Below are 18,843 nucleotides of genomic sequence, written 5' to 3' on the forward strand. Positions count from 1 at the left end.
AAAAGCTCCTTCTCTGTCTTACAGGTAAGATGGGGAATGAGTGGCCAGAATACCCAGCAGCCACTGCTCTCCTGTCCGACAGCCTGTCTGCAGTCCAAAACTACTCAGCAGAGCGATGTCAGCTGTGGGAGAAGAACGGCCTATACGCCTACGCCTGGATGAATTGACCACAGACTGAAGGCAGCGTTCATCTGAGCACTCAGTTATACACCGCTACAGTAGGCTTTATTAAAATCACTGCTTTGTTACATTGAGGTGACTTCATTTAGCCAGACATGCCATCTGACTTTTTTTGTTTTTTGTTATGAATGATTAACAACAGCCATATATGCATATAAATATCCCCAGAACTCCATGGACTTCAAGATTTAGTTCACCAAAATGACAAAATAATGTCACTTAGCCTTTAGTGGAGCCAGGTTTTCAGATATCTGTCTTCACTAGAACCGCTTTCCATTGAAGAAAAATAAAACCTTAACTGTCCGTTTGGCTCCATACCACCAGAGCAAAGTGAGAAAATGTTTTAATGCCTCTACACCAGTGATAGCCATAGCCAGAGGCATTACGTTTTAGGGTTGTCTATCTGTCCCATTCTACGCCTTGAGGGGAATTTTTTCAAATTTGGCACCAACATTTCCTTGGACTCAACGATGAACTGATAAGATTTTGGTGGTATAAAGTGAAGATCACTGTGACCTTGTCTGTCTCATTCTTGTTAACTGGATATTTCAACAACACCTTGAGGGATTTTTTGTTTTTTTCAAATATGGCACAAAAGTTCACTTGGACTCAACAAGAACTAATAAGATTTTGATGGTCGAAGGGCGAAGGTCAAGGTCACTGTGACCTTGTCTGTCTCATTCTTGTGAGCACGATATCTCAAGAACACCTTAAGGGAATTTCTTCAAATTTGGCAGAAACATTCACTTGACCTGAAGAATAAACTGATTAGAATTTGGCGGTGGAAAGTTAAAGGTCAATGTCAGTGTGACCTCACAAAACATGTTTCTGGCCATAACGCAAGAATTCTCACACAAATTATGGTAAAACTTCACACAAATGTGAACATCTTTTATCCAAAAGGTCAAAGGTCAACTTCACTGTGACATCATAATGTTCTGCATAAAATACTTTGTTGGCCATTCCTAACATCATATCTCAGGAACAGAAGGGGAGACATTTGGTCAGATTTAGAATTAGTGACAACTTGGGTGTCCACTTTGAAACTGTGCTGATTGTATAGATCCTCTGTGCTGCCGGGGGGGAAGATGTGCGTGAAGCATTTGTGTTGTCACAGACATGGAGGTAAACTGTAGGAGAGACTTGACAGGTGCGCAGAGGCACACAAGCACAGAGTGGTAATTGTAGTTTGTTTTGTCATTTGGGTGAACTGAGCCTTTATTAAGCTGGAAGCCTGGTTGCACAGTGCTGAAGTAACATCAAACTGGGAGTCAGGTGAGAGTGAAGGAGCTTGAAGGAAGCATGTAGACCAAAGTGACTGACAGTGAACTGTACAGTCAAAGATAAAATGATTCTGTGATTGAAAGACTGATATATAGCTATGTTTATGTCAGGTCAGTGTGAAGTGTGAGGAAAGTAACAGCTTCCTGCCAAGGAAAGCTGAAGTTGATTTCTGAAGTCAGAGAAATGATTGAGGTAAGAAGGGAGTGTGAGATATGTATGACTGTTTTTTATTTTGTTTGATTGTTTGTTTAGGTGATTACCTTCGTGTTTTTATAACCTGTGAATATGTCGTTGAGTCATTTTGTTTTATGAACTTGTGAAGTCCTGCTGTTTGATTCATAACCTCAAAGCTCAGCCACTAAGTCTTGGCACTTTTCTGTGAACACGTTTTATTACATTAATATTTGATTGCAGTCACGACTGTGGTTGGTTGAACCAAGTATAACTTTGTATGGTTTGCAGACAGTAATTATACCAAACATGTACTGCAGTATCATGCTCTGTTGTGTTGATGCAGCAGTGACACTATCACTCTTTATATGCTGAATAAATTGATGCCACATGAACTATTTCATTTTCATTTTAAAAAAAGGTAAACATTTGTCTAGTATACTGACTGTAGTGTTCTGTCTCCAGGATTTTATTTTTAACTTTAAGCCAGTCAGATTGAATGTCATTTTGACGGTTGGTTTCATTTTGGATCCAGTTTCAAGTTGGTAAGGAAGTAATTACAAATTAAACAGAAAACAATAAGTTACCATACGCTAGACTTAGACCAAACGTATCTTAAAAACAAGTAAGCACAGTAACAAGAAAAATACATTCACAAAAGTTTAAAGGGACAGTTCACTCCCACATCAAAAATATATATTTTTCTTCTCGCCTGTAGTGCTGTTCATCAATCTAGTTTGTTTTGGTGTGAGTTGCAGTTTGTTGGAGGTATCAGCCAAAGAGATAAATGCCTTCTCTCCAGTACAATGGATCTAGGTGGTACTTGGCTTGTTGTGCTCAAAGCAGGGAAAAAAATTAAAAACTCAACATCAGTGTCTCTTTCCAGTAATCATGACCCGGTTACTCAAGATAATTCACGGACCTTGTCGTCAGCAGTTTCATGTAGGAACTATTTCCTTTCTAATGAGCTACAATCGCCAATGGTATCCCTGCACAGAAAAAAGTGCATCTACTGCTAGCTCACCGAGCTAGCTGAAGTTACAGCTCAGCAGAGGACCTCATTAATGTTAACATCTGTCATGAGCCTCTTGTTCATGATTAGATGCACATTGCCTTCAAAGATGAGAGAAACTTAAATCGTAATTCGTGTAACTTCACAATGTTTCAGTACATTTCTTAGCATGCCAGACTCCATCCTGCTTCTCCTGATCGAGGGCTTACCAACTGACATCTACTATATGTAATAAACTTACTATGGATAAGTAGGCCTACGACATACAGCACGACTTGAAAAAATCCGAACTATTACTTTAAGTAAAAGTTTAATTCACCTTCTGGCTCGGGTGTGAAAGCTGGTTTGTGGAGCGTCATTGCCAGTTCCTGCAGCAACGTATCTCTTCAGCAGATGGCGGCAGAGGAAAGCCTTGATTGTCCGCTGTGTTTCTTCATGAGTGTCGGGGGGGCAGCTGCTCCTCCTGGAGCTCGTGTTTCTTTAAGGCCGGATCTTACAGCTCACACACGGCTGACTGGTGCCACGCTGCGGCGCCTGCTCAGTGCGTCCCCGCCGCTGCTGCTCGGATCCTGGACGAGGGGCTTCTCTGTCTTTACGTCTTCTACACTCTGTATGTGTGTGTGAGACAGAGCGTGAGTGTGTATGTGCTGTCTGATGATATCCTATGGATTGACGGAGGGAGGCTATTGTTGTCAGCCCGGTGGTTTATTCTGCTGGAGCTGCACTTTCACCGGAGAATGCCCAGAGGAACCGGAGCTGTGTTACTGCACGGATAGCGCAGAAATCCACCCGAGAAACACGGTAATCACACTCTTATTTATTCCCATTCTTATGCTCATTTATCCTGCCTTTGTTTATTATTCTCATTAGAATGAAGGCTCTCGCGTGAGGCTGTAGCGCCGTCATCACGGCTAATCCCACCAGAGACTGTGGGTTTGTTTACCATCTGAAAACGATACTTTGAGGTGTCAATAAGCCCCGGATCTCACTTAAATGTCTCTGTACCATCAGCAGACTGATGAGCATCCTTCAGCCATCACCGCTCGGCTGTAGGCTACATGTCCCTGTGATGGGAGCAGCGGAGGCAGCGGCAGCAGTCGGGCCTGCTGCTACAGCTGCTACAGCTGCTGCTGCTGCACAACCATACTGAAGTTGTCTTAATATTTCTAACAACTAAAATCTGATTTACAGCCGCACTAGTGAGCTCAGAACACACACTGCTGCTGCAGCTGCAGGGAGCCCAAGGTCGGCTGTAAAAAATAATTCCTAAATTTGCTTTATATCATTGTTTAAAAGTCAGTAGGAAGCTGATAATTACACGTTTTCTGCAAACAGTAAAAGCATGTCCTATTGAATTAGAAAAAGGCTCCAGTCAATTTTTCCATAAATTTCAGGTATCTTTTATCATGACATTATTGGACATAAAGAAATGAAAAGCTATTTTGTTTTCCTGAATGAAGCATTAGTGAAAATACAGAACTGTTTTTACTTGACACATTTAACTTAAAGCGAACAAAGCTTTATTTGAAAATTCCCTATGCAACAAATGATTATCACATTCATCATCAATAATCAGCACAAAGAAGCCATCATGTTTTCAGGGCACTAGACCATGTCTTCCAACAGTTCATACCCCAAAGATTTTCAGTTTATTATTGTAGAAGACCAACTTAACTAGAACCAGAGAACTGTGTCTCTGCCAGCAACTAATTTAATAATCAACTAATTGTTTTAGGACTACAGAAAATATTAATTATCTTGTCACTGTGGTAAAATACTCCAGATTCCAACCCAGTGTTTTGGATTTTGGTGGTGTGGAGCAAAGAGTGTTCCCTGAAGTCTGTCCAAGTCAAGCTTTAATTCATTCCAGTCATTCAGACAAGTCTCAAGTCTTTCAAAGCCTTGTGAGTGTAAGTCTGTCAGGTCTCTGAATGCTTGCCATGTCAGTGAAACAGCAGAAGTTCTACTTAAAGCTGTCATTTTATTTAAAAGGTCAAATCTCATCAAGGACATGAGTCAAGTCTCTCATCAGTCCAAATCAAGTGGTAACTTAATGAAGTGTTTGATTATTATTTCAAATTTGAGATTTCTTATTTTAAATAGGAGAGAAAATAATCATTTTAAAGGGAAAATGTGTAATTTCTCAAGCTGGACCCTATTTCCATGTGTTCTTGTGTCATAGTGATTGACAGGAACAACAATTTATGCAATTGGTCCAGTATTGAGTGAGAGGGCTGAATCAGTCTGCAGTGTTATCCTGTGGGGCAATAGCACACCGTCGATGTACGTCCACTGAGGGTGCTTGTTTTTGCTGCTGGAACTAGCCTCACGTCACCAGGCTCTTCATGTACGGCGAAAAGCCTGGTTTCCATTCACTCTGAATTTTGTCTGGATTCTGGTTGCGGTCTAGAGAGCTATCTGGAATTCACCAAATTCACCAAAGTAAAAGTGCTCACCAAAGTAAAACTTTAAATTCTGGCACACCATTGATTTCCGTCTCCGGTTTAGTACCATATTGTTGTTGTTGTTGTGGTTGTTGTTGTTGCTGTGGTTGATAGAGCATGCTACATGGCCAGCATCACGCAGTTTTCCTCTCTCTTCCGTCCCCACTGCCCCAAACTTTATCGAAAAAATGCATTTACAAACTACAGGTATGATGTACAAAACTAGGATCAAGTGCCTATTAAATAAAACAGACAACTGAAAGTGACAATAACTTGTAATACAATTAAATACAATAAAAGAAAAAGGTTAACTTAATGGCTTGGGGCTTTTCTTGTAAATTATATTCTTTAAATTAAAAAGTTTCACCACATTTTTATTAGCTTGTTGCCTTTATTTTGACGGAAAGGCGCAGCCATCGAATTCCCTGTCTCTCTCGCCCTGGTTCCGGTTGCTTACCAAAACAGCCACTAAACGGCCCCAGACTAGCTGGAACAGGAATGTTATGTCAGTTAAACATAACTTTTTTGTTCTTTGAGCATTTACTTCTGTCATATGAACATAAAAATACTGAGTCACATTTTACAACAGTTTTTTTTTTCATGTGATTGAACTATTGAACATACTGTGGCTAATTAAAGTTTAAATTGTTAGAATAAGGTAAGGAGAAGAACTCCCGGAAGTGCATTTTATTTCACCTTTGCACAAATTTATGTTAGACACTAATATTCACACAGGAAGCAGGTCACTAACTGTGTACGACTTAACTCATGGTGCAAAATTCTTTAAGAGCAGACTGTACACTCCTTATGGCTGAACCACCTGGATGGTGAAATGTAACTGACATAAGTACGTGCATTGTGCTTATGCTCTAAGCTAGGCTGCTTCTTGGGTTTTGGTGATGACAGCTGAGCGTGTGCAACTGCAGATGGATACAGTCGGACCAGCACCCGCTGGCTTAAAAGCAAGTGTATAGAAGCATGCTGGCTTCTGTGAAGTCAAAGGGAAAAGGGACCTGTACAAGAACTACACGATATGCAAGCAAATTCATCTGTTTATTTGAATTATGGATTATTACAAATACACTATGCTTTAAAATAAGCAAATAGTTCAGTGAGAAAAATACATCCAAATACATTGATAATCATTAATTGCATCACAGCTGTTTGATTTGTATTCAAATTGTGAGGTGCCAAGAAATTCCAATCTCTGTCAATGGTCTTTTTTACCAAACGTTGTTCCCATCAGTCACTTAGACACAAAAACATGGGAAAATAGGGTCCAGGTTAAAAAGGCAGAAGTTTTCAGTTTCTGCTGATGATGTTACACAATGTTCAATGAACACAGCTGCTGGCACACTCAACGCTTAATATTCCTTTAACAAGACAGTAAGCTTTGATTTAACATGGCATGATTTTTATCAAAAGGTGTAATTTGTGAAAACTAAAGGTATCTGGTGTGCCTCAGCAGCCAAACACTTTACCGCTGTTTTTCCAACCTTAGCAGCTTGAATTCACAGAGGTAAAACAAAGTGACGCATTTCCCACTTTTATCATCCCACCTCTGGCCATAAACCACATGTCTGACTCAAGTCCAAATCCCAAGTCTTCACTTTAGGGACATTTAGTTTTTACATGTGTCCTACCTGTGTGCCGACCAGAGGAAACTCTATCTGTCAGGTACAATTCAGAGCCAGAGTCCGGTTTCTCTGCTCTCCCCCAGTTGGGCCTCCACCCTTCTTACTGGGACTTCTGCCAGAGCTGCTCTGTGATTTAGTGCGCTGACCACATGCAGCCGCTGCCATATGCTTCAGATGACAGCTCATATTTAAAGCTTTTGTAGGCTTCAACCTTTCTACATGAACCTCTGCAGCTGATCTGAGACACTGTTGGATTTGACTTTGTGCTTTTTAACAGATTTCCCAGATGTATGATGCATTAAAATCTTGGCTGACAGAATTTAAATGCAGTATATGAAGTACCTCAAGTATCTGTGTGAATATTTAAAATGTCAAAATCCAATTGTCTGAGGTCCTCAGTGACCCAAAGGCACTGACACTGATGTTTAAAATGATTACAACTTAAAGTGGAAAAGTCTCTGAAATACAGAAGCATGAAGACCGTCATGAGAGTCAAACTCTCTCCAAAAAATGAAATTCTTTCAGTCTTACCAGCTCCAAGATGTAAAGGGACACTCTGGGAATATGACTGCCTTTATAGAAAGAATTATGACAGTAAAACATCATGGATGGAAGGTACAATCTTAGGGAATCTATGTCCCTACCTCACTGGAGATGGACAGTACTGACTAGATTACTGCTGAAACAATCAGACATTTTAACTGTTAAGAACCCCCATCCATTCCAATGGGCATAACTTTTTTAGGATTTCTAGGTACAGTACAGGCCAAAAGTTTGGACACACCTTCTCATTCAATGCGTTTTCTTTATTTTCATGACTATTTACATTGTAGATTCTCACTGAAGGCATCAAAACTATGAATGAACACATGTGGAGTTATGTACTTAACAAAAAAAGGTGAAATAACTGAAAACATGTTTTATATTCTAGTTTCTTCAAAATAGCCACCCTTTGCTCTGATTACTGCTTTGCACACTCTTGGCATTCTCTCCATGAGCTTCAAGAGGTAGTCACCTGAAATGGTTTTCCAACAGTCTTGAAGGAGTTCCCAGAGGTGTTTAGCACTTGTTGGCCCCTTTGCCTTCACTCTGCGGTCCAGCTCACCCCAAACTATCTCGATTGGGTTCAGGTCCGGTGACTGTGGAGGCCAGGTCATCTGCCGCAGCACTCCATCACTCTCCTTCTTGGTCAAATAGCCCTTACACAGCCTGGAGGTGTGTTTGGGGTCATTGTCCTGTTGAAAAATAAATGATCGTCCAACTAAACACAAACCGGATGGGATGGCATGTCGCTGCAGGATGCTGTGGTAGCCATGCTGGTTCAGTGTGCCTTCAATTTTGAATAAATCCCCAACAGTGTCACCAGCAAAACACCCCCACACCATCACACCTCCTCCTCCATGCTTCACAGTGGGAACCAGGCATGTGGAATCCATCCGTTCACCTTTTCTGCGTCTCACAAAGACACGGCGGTTGGAACCAAAGATCTCAAATTTGGACTCATCAGACCAAAGCACAGATTTCCACTGGTCTAATGTCCATTCCTTGTGTTTCTTGGCCCAAACAAATCTCTTCTGCTTGTTGCCTCTCCTTAGCAGTGGTTTCCTAGCAGCTATTTGACCATGAAGGCCTGATTGGCGCAGTCTCCTCTTAACAGTTGTTCTAGAGATGGGTCTGCTGCTAGAACTCTGTGTGGCATTCATCTGGTCTCTGATCTGAGCTGCTGTTAACTTGCCATTTCTGAGGCTGGTGACTCGGATGAACTTATCCTCAGAAGCAGAGGTGACTCTTGGTCTTCCTTTCCTGGGCCGGTCCTCATGTGTGCCAGTTTCGTTGTAGTGCTTGATGGTTTTTGCGACTCCACTTGGGGACACATTGCACAAGTTTTTGCAATTTTCCGGACTGACTGACCTTCATTTCTTAAAGTAATGATGGCCACTGGTTTTTCTTTAGTTAGCTGATTGGTTCTTGCCATAATATGAATTTTAACAGTTGCCCAATAGGGCTGTCGGCTGTGTATTAACCTGACTTCTGCACAACACAACTGATGGTCCCAACCCCATTGATGAAGCAAGAAATTCCACTAATTAACCCTGATAAGGCACACCTGTGAAGTGGAAACCATTTCAGGTGACTACCTCTTGAAGCTCATGGAGAGAATGCCAAGAGTGTGCAAAGCAGTAATCAGAGCAAAGGGTGGCTATTTTGAAGAAACTAGAATATAAAACATGTTTTCAGTTATTTCACCTTTTTTTGTTAAGTACATAACTCCACATGTGTTCATTCATAGTTTTGATGCCTTCAGTGAGAATCTACAATGTAAATAGTCATGAAAATAAAGAAAACGCATTGAATGAGAAGGTGTGTCCAAACTTTTGGCCTGTACTGTATATGATTACTGTCATCTGACTCTACAGAAAAGTGTCTGTCTGGCATCACGTGACGGACCCCGGAAATTGCAATACCACTGTTTGGCTGCTGAAGAAATTGTGTTCAAAGCCTGGTGCATTGGGGCCATGGAGGCAAGGAGGAAGTGAAAGGCATGTTTCAGTCTATTGGCCATATTATAAAATACATCATTTGTGTTAAAACAGTTTTAAAGTAAACGTGAAATGCTATATTACTTATACATGTCAGAAAATCATATCAAGGATTTATAGCTTCAGCTCAGGATTTTTTCAAAAATATCCATCCATTGGAATAGACAGTGAATCTGAATGTCACTGAAGAATAAATACGGGGAGGTACTGTTTAAACGGGGAAATACTATTCTGATGTGATTTTCTAATGATACAATCAGCGTATAAAGGCTTCTATTGATTATGTTCACAGAATATTAATTTCAGGTGAATTTCAACGTGCTGTACTTCAGAATATTTTTTGTGTGTGTGTTTGTAACATAATTGGGTTCCAGGCAAGTTAACAAAAAATAAATCATACAGAGGTCAAATAATTTAAATAATAACTTATGACATCCACATTGTTTTGTTGTTTCAGAGTGTTTTTTTATGCCTTTTAATAAACAGAAAGCTCTCATGTTTGGGATGGTTGCGGCCAAAAGATATATCTTGAGAAATGGGGGATCTTGTTTGTTTGCCTACTTTGAAACTGCAGCAGACTCCAGTGTGATAGAATCGCTGATGGTTTGATCGTAAATCAACAACAGTTTTGACAGTTGAACACTTTAATCATTTATAACGCAAAAAAGAACAACAACATTTTCCTGTTCCAGCTGCTCAGATGTGATCATCTGCTGCTCTGCTCTGTTTTATATCTCAGTAAACTGAATATCTTTGGGTTTTGCCTGACATATGAAGCCATCATGGTTATTTGAAAAATAAACAGCTGAGTAATCAGTAATGTAAATAATCATCAGTTGCAGCCCTAGCCTCCTACGACCCAGTCATCCTAACAGGTGAACATTACATTGTTGGATTACTACACCTTATACTTCATTCTACTTACCTTAGACCTTTTGTCCTCATTCATTGACACTTGACCATCTATAGCAAACAGCACAATACACTAATCCATGTAAAAACAAGATGACAGCCATCTCTGCAAAGTCAATCTACAAATGATCCCAACAGAAAAGTGGACAACGTATAAGACAAATTTTATAGATGAAACTCGTTTATTTATGCTAGTAACATTTGTAGTTTGATATGGCGTACAAATTTAACCAATTTCAGCAACAGTAACATGCTAAGACACAAAGTACTCATTTGAGGACATTGAGACTTTATTACTATATTTTCACAGCATTTCATAAAGGCCAGTTGAGTGTGACAGACTGTTCCAAAAAGCATAATCCTAGCTTGGAGTATGGAGCAAGGAAGTCATACAGAGTTACAAATCGAACATATCACATTGCATTTAGATACGTTGCATTTTTTTGCATGTTCAGGCATTGAACAGATTTGAACAGTTTATACTTGAACAGTGACCTCTAACCCAAAGACATACAAAACATTGAACAAATGTTGCACGGTTTGCAATTTTGCTTTTGCCTGATTAAAATAATCAATTTTATAATTCATTACACATTTGTAACTATTAAAAACAGACCTATTGTTCCTGTTTAAGGACATCATTTCTTTCAAAAACCTCTTCCTGTTGAAAGGCAATTCTCAGTTTTTATACTTATCAGGTCCTTTTTTATCCCAAATAGATAGGAGATTTTAAAAATGCATACCAAACAAAAGCTTGGGTTTTAGGAGGCTAGAACAGATGATATCTGGCTCACTGATGTGTCAGTCAGCAGAACAACAGCCAACTAACCCCACCATCATCCTCAATATTAACTGTGTCACTGACCGTCTACCAGACAGGACCTCAATCTTCCACCTTACTGAATTATTCAACCTGGTTAACCCACATTCAGACTCACAGTCTGGGACAATTCTCTGATGAGAATGGAATAAAGTGAGGATGAAACTCATGACATGTCTCTGCTTGCTCCAGCTTCTGTCTTTCTTTTTTTTTTTTGTACCATCAGCATGCTATGACTCATTATACAATTTGACATGTTTCAAAACTGATATCATACAATAAGACAGATTGCGACTGATATTCTTGTTGTTAGCACAGTCTGTAGGCAGTTAAATTTTAAGCCAAATATCCCGCATCATCAGCTGCTCAAACGATCAGCAATATCTGATGTTACAGATGAAGCATCTCAGTGTTGATAAATAAAGTTTATTGGATAGGGGATGCATAGGATCAAATCAGCCAGAGGCTTTTTGTAGTTATAGACCATTGAACCAGCTATGTCTTTATGGGACCACACTGCTGTACTTTAATGCCTTTAGATAACATGCAAATTAGAAATTAACCCATCACTTGTCTTTGGTGCAGCTTTAGCACCCTGCTGTCTGCTGGTTCGCCTGCAGATCCTTTGTTCTTCTTTGTTCCTGCTTTGGGAACAACAGACTTTTGTTACATAATCCCGCTTTGGAGATATTCCTAATCCAGATGGTTTGCGCGTCATGTTGTATGTCCAGATTACCACTCCGGGTCCTGCCCTTGGTGTTGATCCGTACAGAGAATGTAGATGATAAGGATTAAAACCCTCACTGCTTTGTTTGGAGGTGATTTAGCACCAAACCCCGTGGCTCTGGCTGGGATTGTGTGCATTGCTGTAAAAAACACAAGAGTGGCCCAGATTGATGTTATAATATCATCACCCACCATGCCATGCCATGTCACGCCATACTGTTAGATGTACTGCACTGTACAGTCAGTGTTCATCAGCCTTTAGCAAGTGGAAAGCTGTGGGGTGCGTCTCTACAAAACAGCCTACCCTTTCTCTGTAAATTCTGGGATGTTTTAGTAATCAGTAACTGAAGTACAATCAGACGAGTCATCAGAGGTTTCTGGCAACTCAAAAGCTGGTTTCTTATCACAGCACCTTAGTGTAGGTGTGAGGCAGATGTCATGTACAAGGCTGGTGGGTGGTGGGTATAGTTTGTAGGTTGATTACTTCCAGGGGGCTTATATTACTGCAGCCTGCAACACACACACAGCTTTGTGGTAGAGTTCTAAGATTACCCATCTCCAGCTGTCTGATAGACAAACCTGCAGTACGCTGCTCAACTCGCTGCTTCCAGACCTCTGAATCAATGACCAAATGTTATTCGCCATTTCAAACAGGTCTGGTGTTAGTCCTGGTTGAAAACCAACTTAGCCAATAAGCTGTAGTGGGCGGAACTTAAGTTTTTGACTTAAGCAGCTTTATTTTTCAGTCCAAGTTTGGGACATCTTAAACACATCTATGGGTGCGAGGACCCTGAGCATCAACAAGTGCAAGGACCCCATTGTAATGCAAGGAATTATTTAGGAATTATTATTATTTATGCTAATGAATCACATATTTTGAGGGACTAAAGGTGCTTGAAAAGTTATGAAACTTTGTATATGGGTTATAAGTAGTGAAAATGTATCTATTTTATGGGTCTTGTCCATTGGTTTGGCAGAATGGCTCAACAGCACCCCTACAAAATTTCAGCAAAGTAGCCCTTGTGGTACATTTCCTAGATGTACTAAATTAGGTAGGCACATGTAACATTCCATGCCTTGAAAAACATCTCCTGGTGCCATGACCTAAACCAAACAGGAAGTTGGCCATTTTGAATTTACTGTGCAATTTTAATGCATTTTTCACCATTTAGCCTGCAGGTGCTGCACTTTAACAAACTCCTCCTAGAGATTTAAAGGGATAGTGCACCCAAAAATGAAAATTCAGCCATTATCTACTCACCCATATGCCAATGGAGGCCCTAGAGTCCTCACATCCCTTGCAGAGATCGGCGGGGGCAGCAGCTAGCACACCTAATGACATACGGCGCCCCAGACTAACGTCCAAGAACACAAAATTGAATCCACAAAGTATCTCCATACTGCTCATCCATAGTGATCCAAGTGTGCTGCAGCCCCAACATAAAAAGTTGTTTCGAAAAAAGTCATATGGACTCTGTTTTTAGCCTCACTGTAGCCTGTAGCTCTGACTGCTTCTCTGTGCTTCGCGCTCACGTGTGCGCGCTCAGGGTGATCGGTGATGCACAGTCTCTGAAGAGCAGCAGTCTCGTCAGTACTGATGTCCAGATTCTCAAGTGCAGGCATCGCCAATTCCCAGTCTGAGCAGCAAAGACTTTCCTCACCCGTTGGCATTGCTTTGCATTTGAAACAACTACACCACCAGGTTTCCAGTGCTCGACTCCGGTATTCTGTGGCTGGCTGAGGGTTAGGCTCATGAGCTGCAGCGGCTGCTTCGTCCAGTAGCCTGAGTTCCGCGTGTATACTCGGGCTCAAACAAATACAGCTCAACAAAGAAATGCTGTTCCTCCTCAATTTCAGAGTCTTCAGACATGTTGGGCTGTCCTTTGCTAAAAGACCGTAGTGCAAATTATCTTTTAGCTACTGTGGTTACTCTCCCCCTGCGGTGCACGTGTCACGTGATGTAAACACGGGTGAGCAAAGCTCATGCTATCGCTGGTCTCGCGCAGGCGTGCACACATGAACGCGGAGCACAGAGAAGCAGTCAGAGCTACAGGCTACAGTGAGGCTAAAAACAGAGTTCAAATGACGTTTTTCAAAACAACTTTTTATGTCGCGGCTGCAGCACACTTGGATCACTAAGGATGAGCATGTTGGAGATACTTTGTGGATTCAATTTTGTGTTCTTGGACGTTAGTCTGGGGTGCCATCTGCCATTAGGTGTGCTATCGGCTTCGCCCACCGATCTCCGCAAGGGATGTGAGGACTCTAAAACTTCACCAGGGCCTCAGTCGGCATAGGGGTGAGTAGATAATGGCTGAATTTTCATTTTTGGGTGCACTATCCCTTTAACTCAATCAACTTCAGATTTGGTCAGTGCAATCTCAAGACTTGGCAATAAGAATTTGAAACAATGGAACAGTGTTGCCGTTGCATGGCAGCCATTTTGCACGTTTCAAAATGAAACAGGAAGTTGACTTTCTGACAGACAACAGGTACTAAGGGTGGGTGGAAATACCTCTTACCCTCTCATGGTTTGAGATCCCTCATGTACATACACGACTGTGTGGCTACTTTCAACTCCAACACCATTATCAAGTTTGCTGATGACACAGCTGTGGTGGACCTGATCACAGACAACAATGAAAAGGCCTACTTAAAGGAAGTAGAGGACCTGACTCACTTGTGTCAGGACAACCACCTACTGCTGAACATCAGCAAAACTAAGGAGATGATTGTGAACATTGGGAAGGAACTATGCCCTCCTTAATATCAACGGGTCCTTGGTGGAGAGAGTGGACAGCTTCACAAACCTTGGTTTCCAAAATCACTGAGGGCTTGACCTGGGCACTGCATACCAACTCAGTTGTGGAAAAGGCAAGGCAGAGACTGTTTTACCTTAGGCATTTGAGGAAATTCCAGATATCCTCTCAAATACTGAGGAATTTCTACTCCTGCACCATCAAGAGCGTACTGACAGGGAACATCACTGCCTGCTACGGAAACAGCACTTTACCCTCAGGTCGCAAGAATCCTAAATGAAGACACTGCTTTAGAGCTGCAGCTATCGATTCTTTTAGTAATCAAGTATTCTATCGATTATACTTACAATTGATTGAGTAATCAGATAAGAATTACTGCTTGTTTTCATTAAATTGCTTTAGCTTTATGTAAGGGCAAGAGTAATATATACAAGAGAAAATAATAAAAAGTCTGAGAAAGAAATGAGAGAAATTAGCAACAGATTTGTTTCCTTTTTTTAAAAAAAAAATCAACATTATTATTGCTTTAATTGCAAAAACATTTGTCTGCATTGTGCACTTTAACAGTTGTGATGGATCAAATTATGCATCTGCTGTCTGTAAACTCAACTGCTTGCTCAGTTGAACATGGTGGAACCCTCTGTGCAAAGCTGTCCAAATTAAGACTCTGCGACTTAAGAGTAAAATGACTTTTTTTTTTTTTTTTTAAATTGATAATCATTACATGGCTTTCATAAAAATCATACTTTAAATGGTCAAGGGGTACCTTACACCTGCTGACCCTAGTTACTGAAATCCAAATGAATATATCTGCGGTACTTGATTTGCGCATTTAGGCTCCATTTCTACTCTGTGTGTGCGTGTGTGTCTGAGAATGATTGAGGGGGGGGTGCATGTGTGGTAATGTGTGAGTGACTAACATAATAACATGAATGGCTAAGGCTTTAACAAATTGACTACAGCATTTTATTTTCGGTGTGGCTATTTTCTCTAGCAAAACTTGGCTGATGCATCACCAGGTAACATTAGCCACCGCATTGATTTATGTTATTAATCAGCCATTATAAAGCCATAATACACGTACGGTCTTCACATGTGTTATGTATCTCAGCTAGCAATCACTGATTAAGGTTAAATGCAATTATAAGTGATGTTGACATTATCTTGTTGTGTCAGGTCTGTTTGGCGAACTTGATGCATATAGGGGATGTTTCTACTTAGATGTTGTAGCATTGAGGATGTGCTGTTGTGGTATGCTAACTCAGCTTTGCAATACACACTGCACTGTTTTGTTTTAACTTGTAATGATCCCGCAGTCCACACTTCCTGTCATTTTCTTTGGTGTGTCTCCCCTTTTTGTGTCTTGCTCTTTTATTGTCCCTCTTCCTCCATCATTTTGCAAACCGGGCTACATCCATGTTATAGCTCGGTAGACTATCAACAGCAAAAGTGACATAAGCGTATCATGCAACAGAAACAACCACCCATGCCAAACACAGTTCTTTGTATAGTGGCAAATAATTTGCCTCAAGGCTTTTTATTAATCAAAAATCCTTTCAGCCCTACACTGCTTAGGACTGCCCAGTCTAATACTCTTATCCTCACTATTTCATTTTTTTTAATGCACAGATTGAAGAAATAGCAGGGTTTCATTTCACTGTCCAGGCCTGAGGACATTTACATGCTAATTTTAAGTCAAAGTAATTGCACTACCTACTGGCATTAGAAGTAGGCATTGTATGACAAACATCAAATGATTTACATGAATTTTGCATTTTGGCCTATCTGTGCTTTAACTGCAGCAGTTACAAAGATACTAACAAAAAACAAGAACAAAAGAAAACAACAACCAATGAAAGCTTTAAACATAACCAGAAATGGTCTGGTAGTAGAGTTACCACATTTGATCTATAAAAAACCGCGACATTTGGTTTGTGACGCCGGGTGTTAAGCCATATTTGCAAATATACTATGTTAACAGTTGTAGGACTCCCTATTGCCTCTCTTATCTCTGTCTGTCCAGAGGGATATTGCACAAAACCAAAATAAGGGATTAAGCCGGGATATGTTGGTTATCCTGGCTGAACTTAGCCTCAAGTCAGTTGCATGAACGCAGGTCAAATTTAACCCAGTCAAGTTACTATGGCGATTTATTCTCTGCAGCTAGCCTGCTCCAGACCAGGCTAACAACCAGGCTAAGATTAATCCTTGGGATTCATCTGGTAGTTTTACTGTCAATCCTGTGACAAATTCATGTGTTTTACAGCATTTCCATGGTTTTTCTAAATATGTTGCATCATTTTTCCACTTAGGTTAAATCAACAAATTTAGCCTGTCTTCAATAAAAGATCTTGTATGTTAATTTTTGCTGTGTATGTGCATTTTATCTGGCATTGGTAGCACACAGTGTGTGGTTATCTTTTAAATTCCACTTCACCAAATCAGTGGTATACCGCACATTCACGAAAAAGGGAGGACACCACAATGTTTTGTCGTTCAGTTGTTTTATTTCCCAGTCCTCTGTTGTCTGCTTGGAACCTGAAATAGAAAGCAAAAGTAACAACTATTAATACAGTGTATTACAGATATGGTTACAGTGTGCACTGAAATACTCTCTTCACTTTCTGATTTCTGGATTTCTGGATTTTTTTTTTGACTGCTGCAAAATACAGACATTCAATATGTCAGCAAACAGCTAATCTCATCACCTCATTTGTCTACACTAAAGTCACTTACCAGCCTGCAAAATGTTCTTGTATTTTATTTTCACCTGCTGCCACGTCCTTTTTTGCCCAGACAAGTTTGCTCTTTATGAAGAGTGGATACATAAAATAGACAAAGTGCACAACTTTTAATTAGTGGACTTGAAAAGTAACTAACTCCGTTAGTCCTTTAATTGTAATTATAACAGTTCCAGTTGAGTAGGCTACTTATACATTAAGCCGGTCCGCGATTGTTTGCCAGGCTTTCTTCCTTCCCTTGATTAGAGTACTGGTGTTGCCTTTTTTTCTTATAATGTGTTTCACCTCCTCATATGACTCCATTATGAGCTGCTGCTCAGCGGCTGTAAAATAGGAAGCGTGACTCTTATCCATTTTCCACTCTGTGATTTTGTGATCAATCTTGTGGTCTATTTTAGGGATGCACCGAATATTCGGTAACCGAATTATTCGGCCGAATATTGCAAAAAAACACACTCGGTATTCGGTGGAATAAGTGACAAGCAAGGCCGAATAATAGCGGCGTGTTTTGATAACGCAATCAAACAGCGTGCGGTGACGGACGGAATAAAATGTGTGGCGATATTTTCCTCCGTCCATCACCGCACTCGCATTTGCAACTAAAAATAGTTTTGTGCGAGCAAAATAAATCATTCAGCATGCTGTGCGAGTACAGATTTCAACCAGCAGCAGAAACGAAAGGCGAATCCTGCTGGTTGTGGGTTGAACGGGGGTCACAGACACAGACAGGAATGTATTCCTGTCAAATACAGCAGCCACAGTGCTCCGCGGCACAAGATAACGGCTTACCGGCAACAGAGAAGTCCGGCTCCAATAATATCCTCTTCTTGGCGTCATGACTGCCCAAAAGTACCTGGACAGCTGAGCCATGGCAGCACACAGGTATGTGACGTGTCAGAGGAGAAATGAGCGTTCACATTTCTCTCTTTGTGGCAGGTAACGGCCCACAAACCTCACCGCCCTTTAGGGACTGTTCTTTGCTTGTCAGGGGAGGAGGGTGGCTGGTTGATTTTTATTTTATTTATGCGAAATGCATTTAAATTGCAGTTAATTATTTCTCATAGACAACACTGTAAAAATTATATTGACAAAAAAATAACAGTGATTAAACAAGGCTTATAGAAATGGATTTAAACTTGGGCCAATGAAAACTAGACAACAGTATTCAGTATTCGGTACTTGGTATTCGGCCAAGCGTTTAATTTTATTCAGCTTCGGCTTCAGCCACAAATTTTCATTTCGGTGCATCCCTAGTCTATTTAAGAGTGCCGTGAACGTGCACTTATCCCAACTATCTACACCTGGCTTGACATAGCTGCACCTTTTCATCCTGGCTCAGCAACCAATTAATCCAAGATGCGCCGATTAGAGTAGGTCAAGCCGCGCTTGGTCCGTTATCCTGGATTTCTTTATTCTACTTTTGTGTAGTACCCCTCTGATGTGCAGCCATGCTGTTAACAGAAACAGCGGTTGCTCTTCTCTTTGACCATTTATGGATATAAGCTTCACTAACTCCACCTTACCGTTTTCTGAAGTCATAAGAAAAGTTATTAATGTACGAGTAATGTGAGTGTGCTGGGTTTATACCATGTCCAAAAACAGGAGCACATAATCTTC

General features: G+C 40.7%; 2 protein-coding genes across 2 annotated transcripts in view; both read left to right on the forward strand.

The window, feature by feature from the left end:
- The window catches only part of LOC117258238 (para-nitrobenzyl esterase), a 39,236-nt gene extending 37,206 nt beyond the window's left edge, over positions 1 to 2,030 (forward strand). The window contains exon 10 of the mRNA XM_033628923.2: positions 25 to 2,030. Coding sequence (XP_033484814.1) covers positions 25 to 167 — 143 coding nt within the window. The 3' untranslated portion in view covers positions 168 to 2,030. The remainder of the gene's footprint in view (positions 1 to 24) is intronic.
- Positions 2,031 to 3,235: 1,205 nt separating this feature from the next.
- Positions 3,236 to 18,843, forward strand: part of LOC117258481 (USP6 N-terminal-like protein) — a 44,235-nt gene continuing 28,627 nt past the window's right edge. Inside the window, exon 1 of the mRNA XM_033629446.2 lies at positions 3,236 to 3,448. The gene's annotated coding sequence lies outside the window, so the exon portion shown is untranslated. The remainder of the gene's footprint in view (positions 3,449 to 18,843) is intronic.

The sequence above is a fragment of the Epinephelus lanceolatus genome, chromosome 2 (assembly GCF_041903045.1).
Source record: "Epinephelus lanceolatus isolate andai-2023 chromosome 2, ASM4190304v1, whole genome shotgun sequence".
NCBI lineage: Eukaryota > Metazoa > Chordata > Actinopteri > Perciformes > Serranidae > Epinephelus > Epinephelus lanceolatus.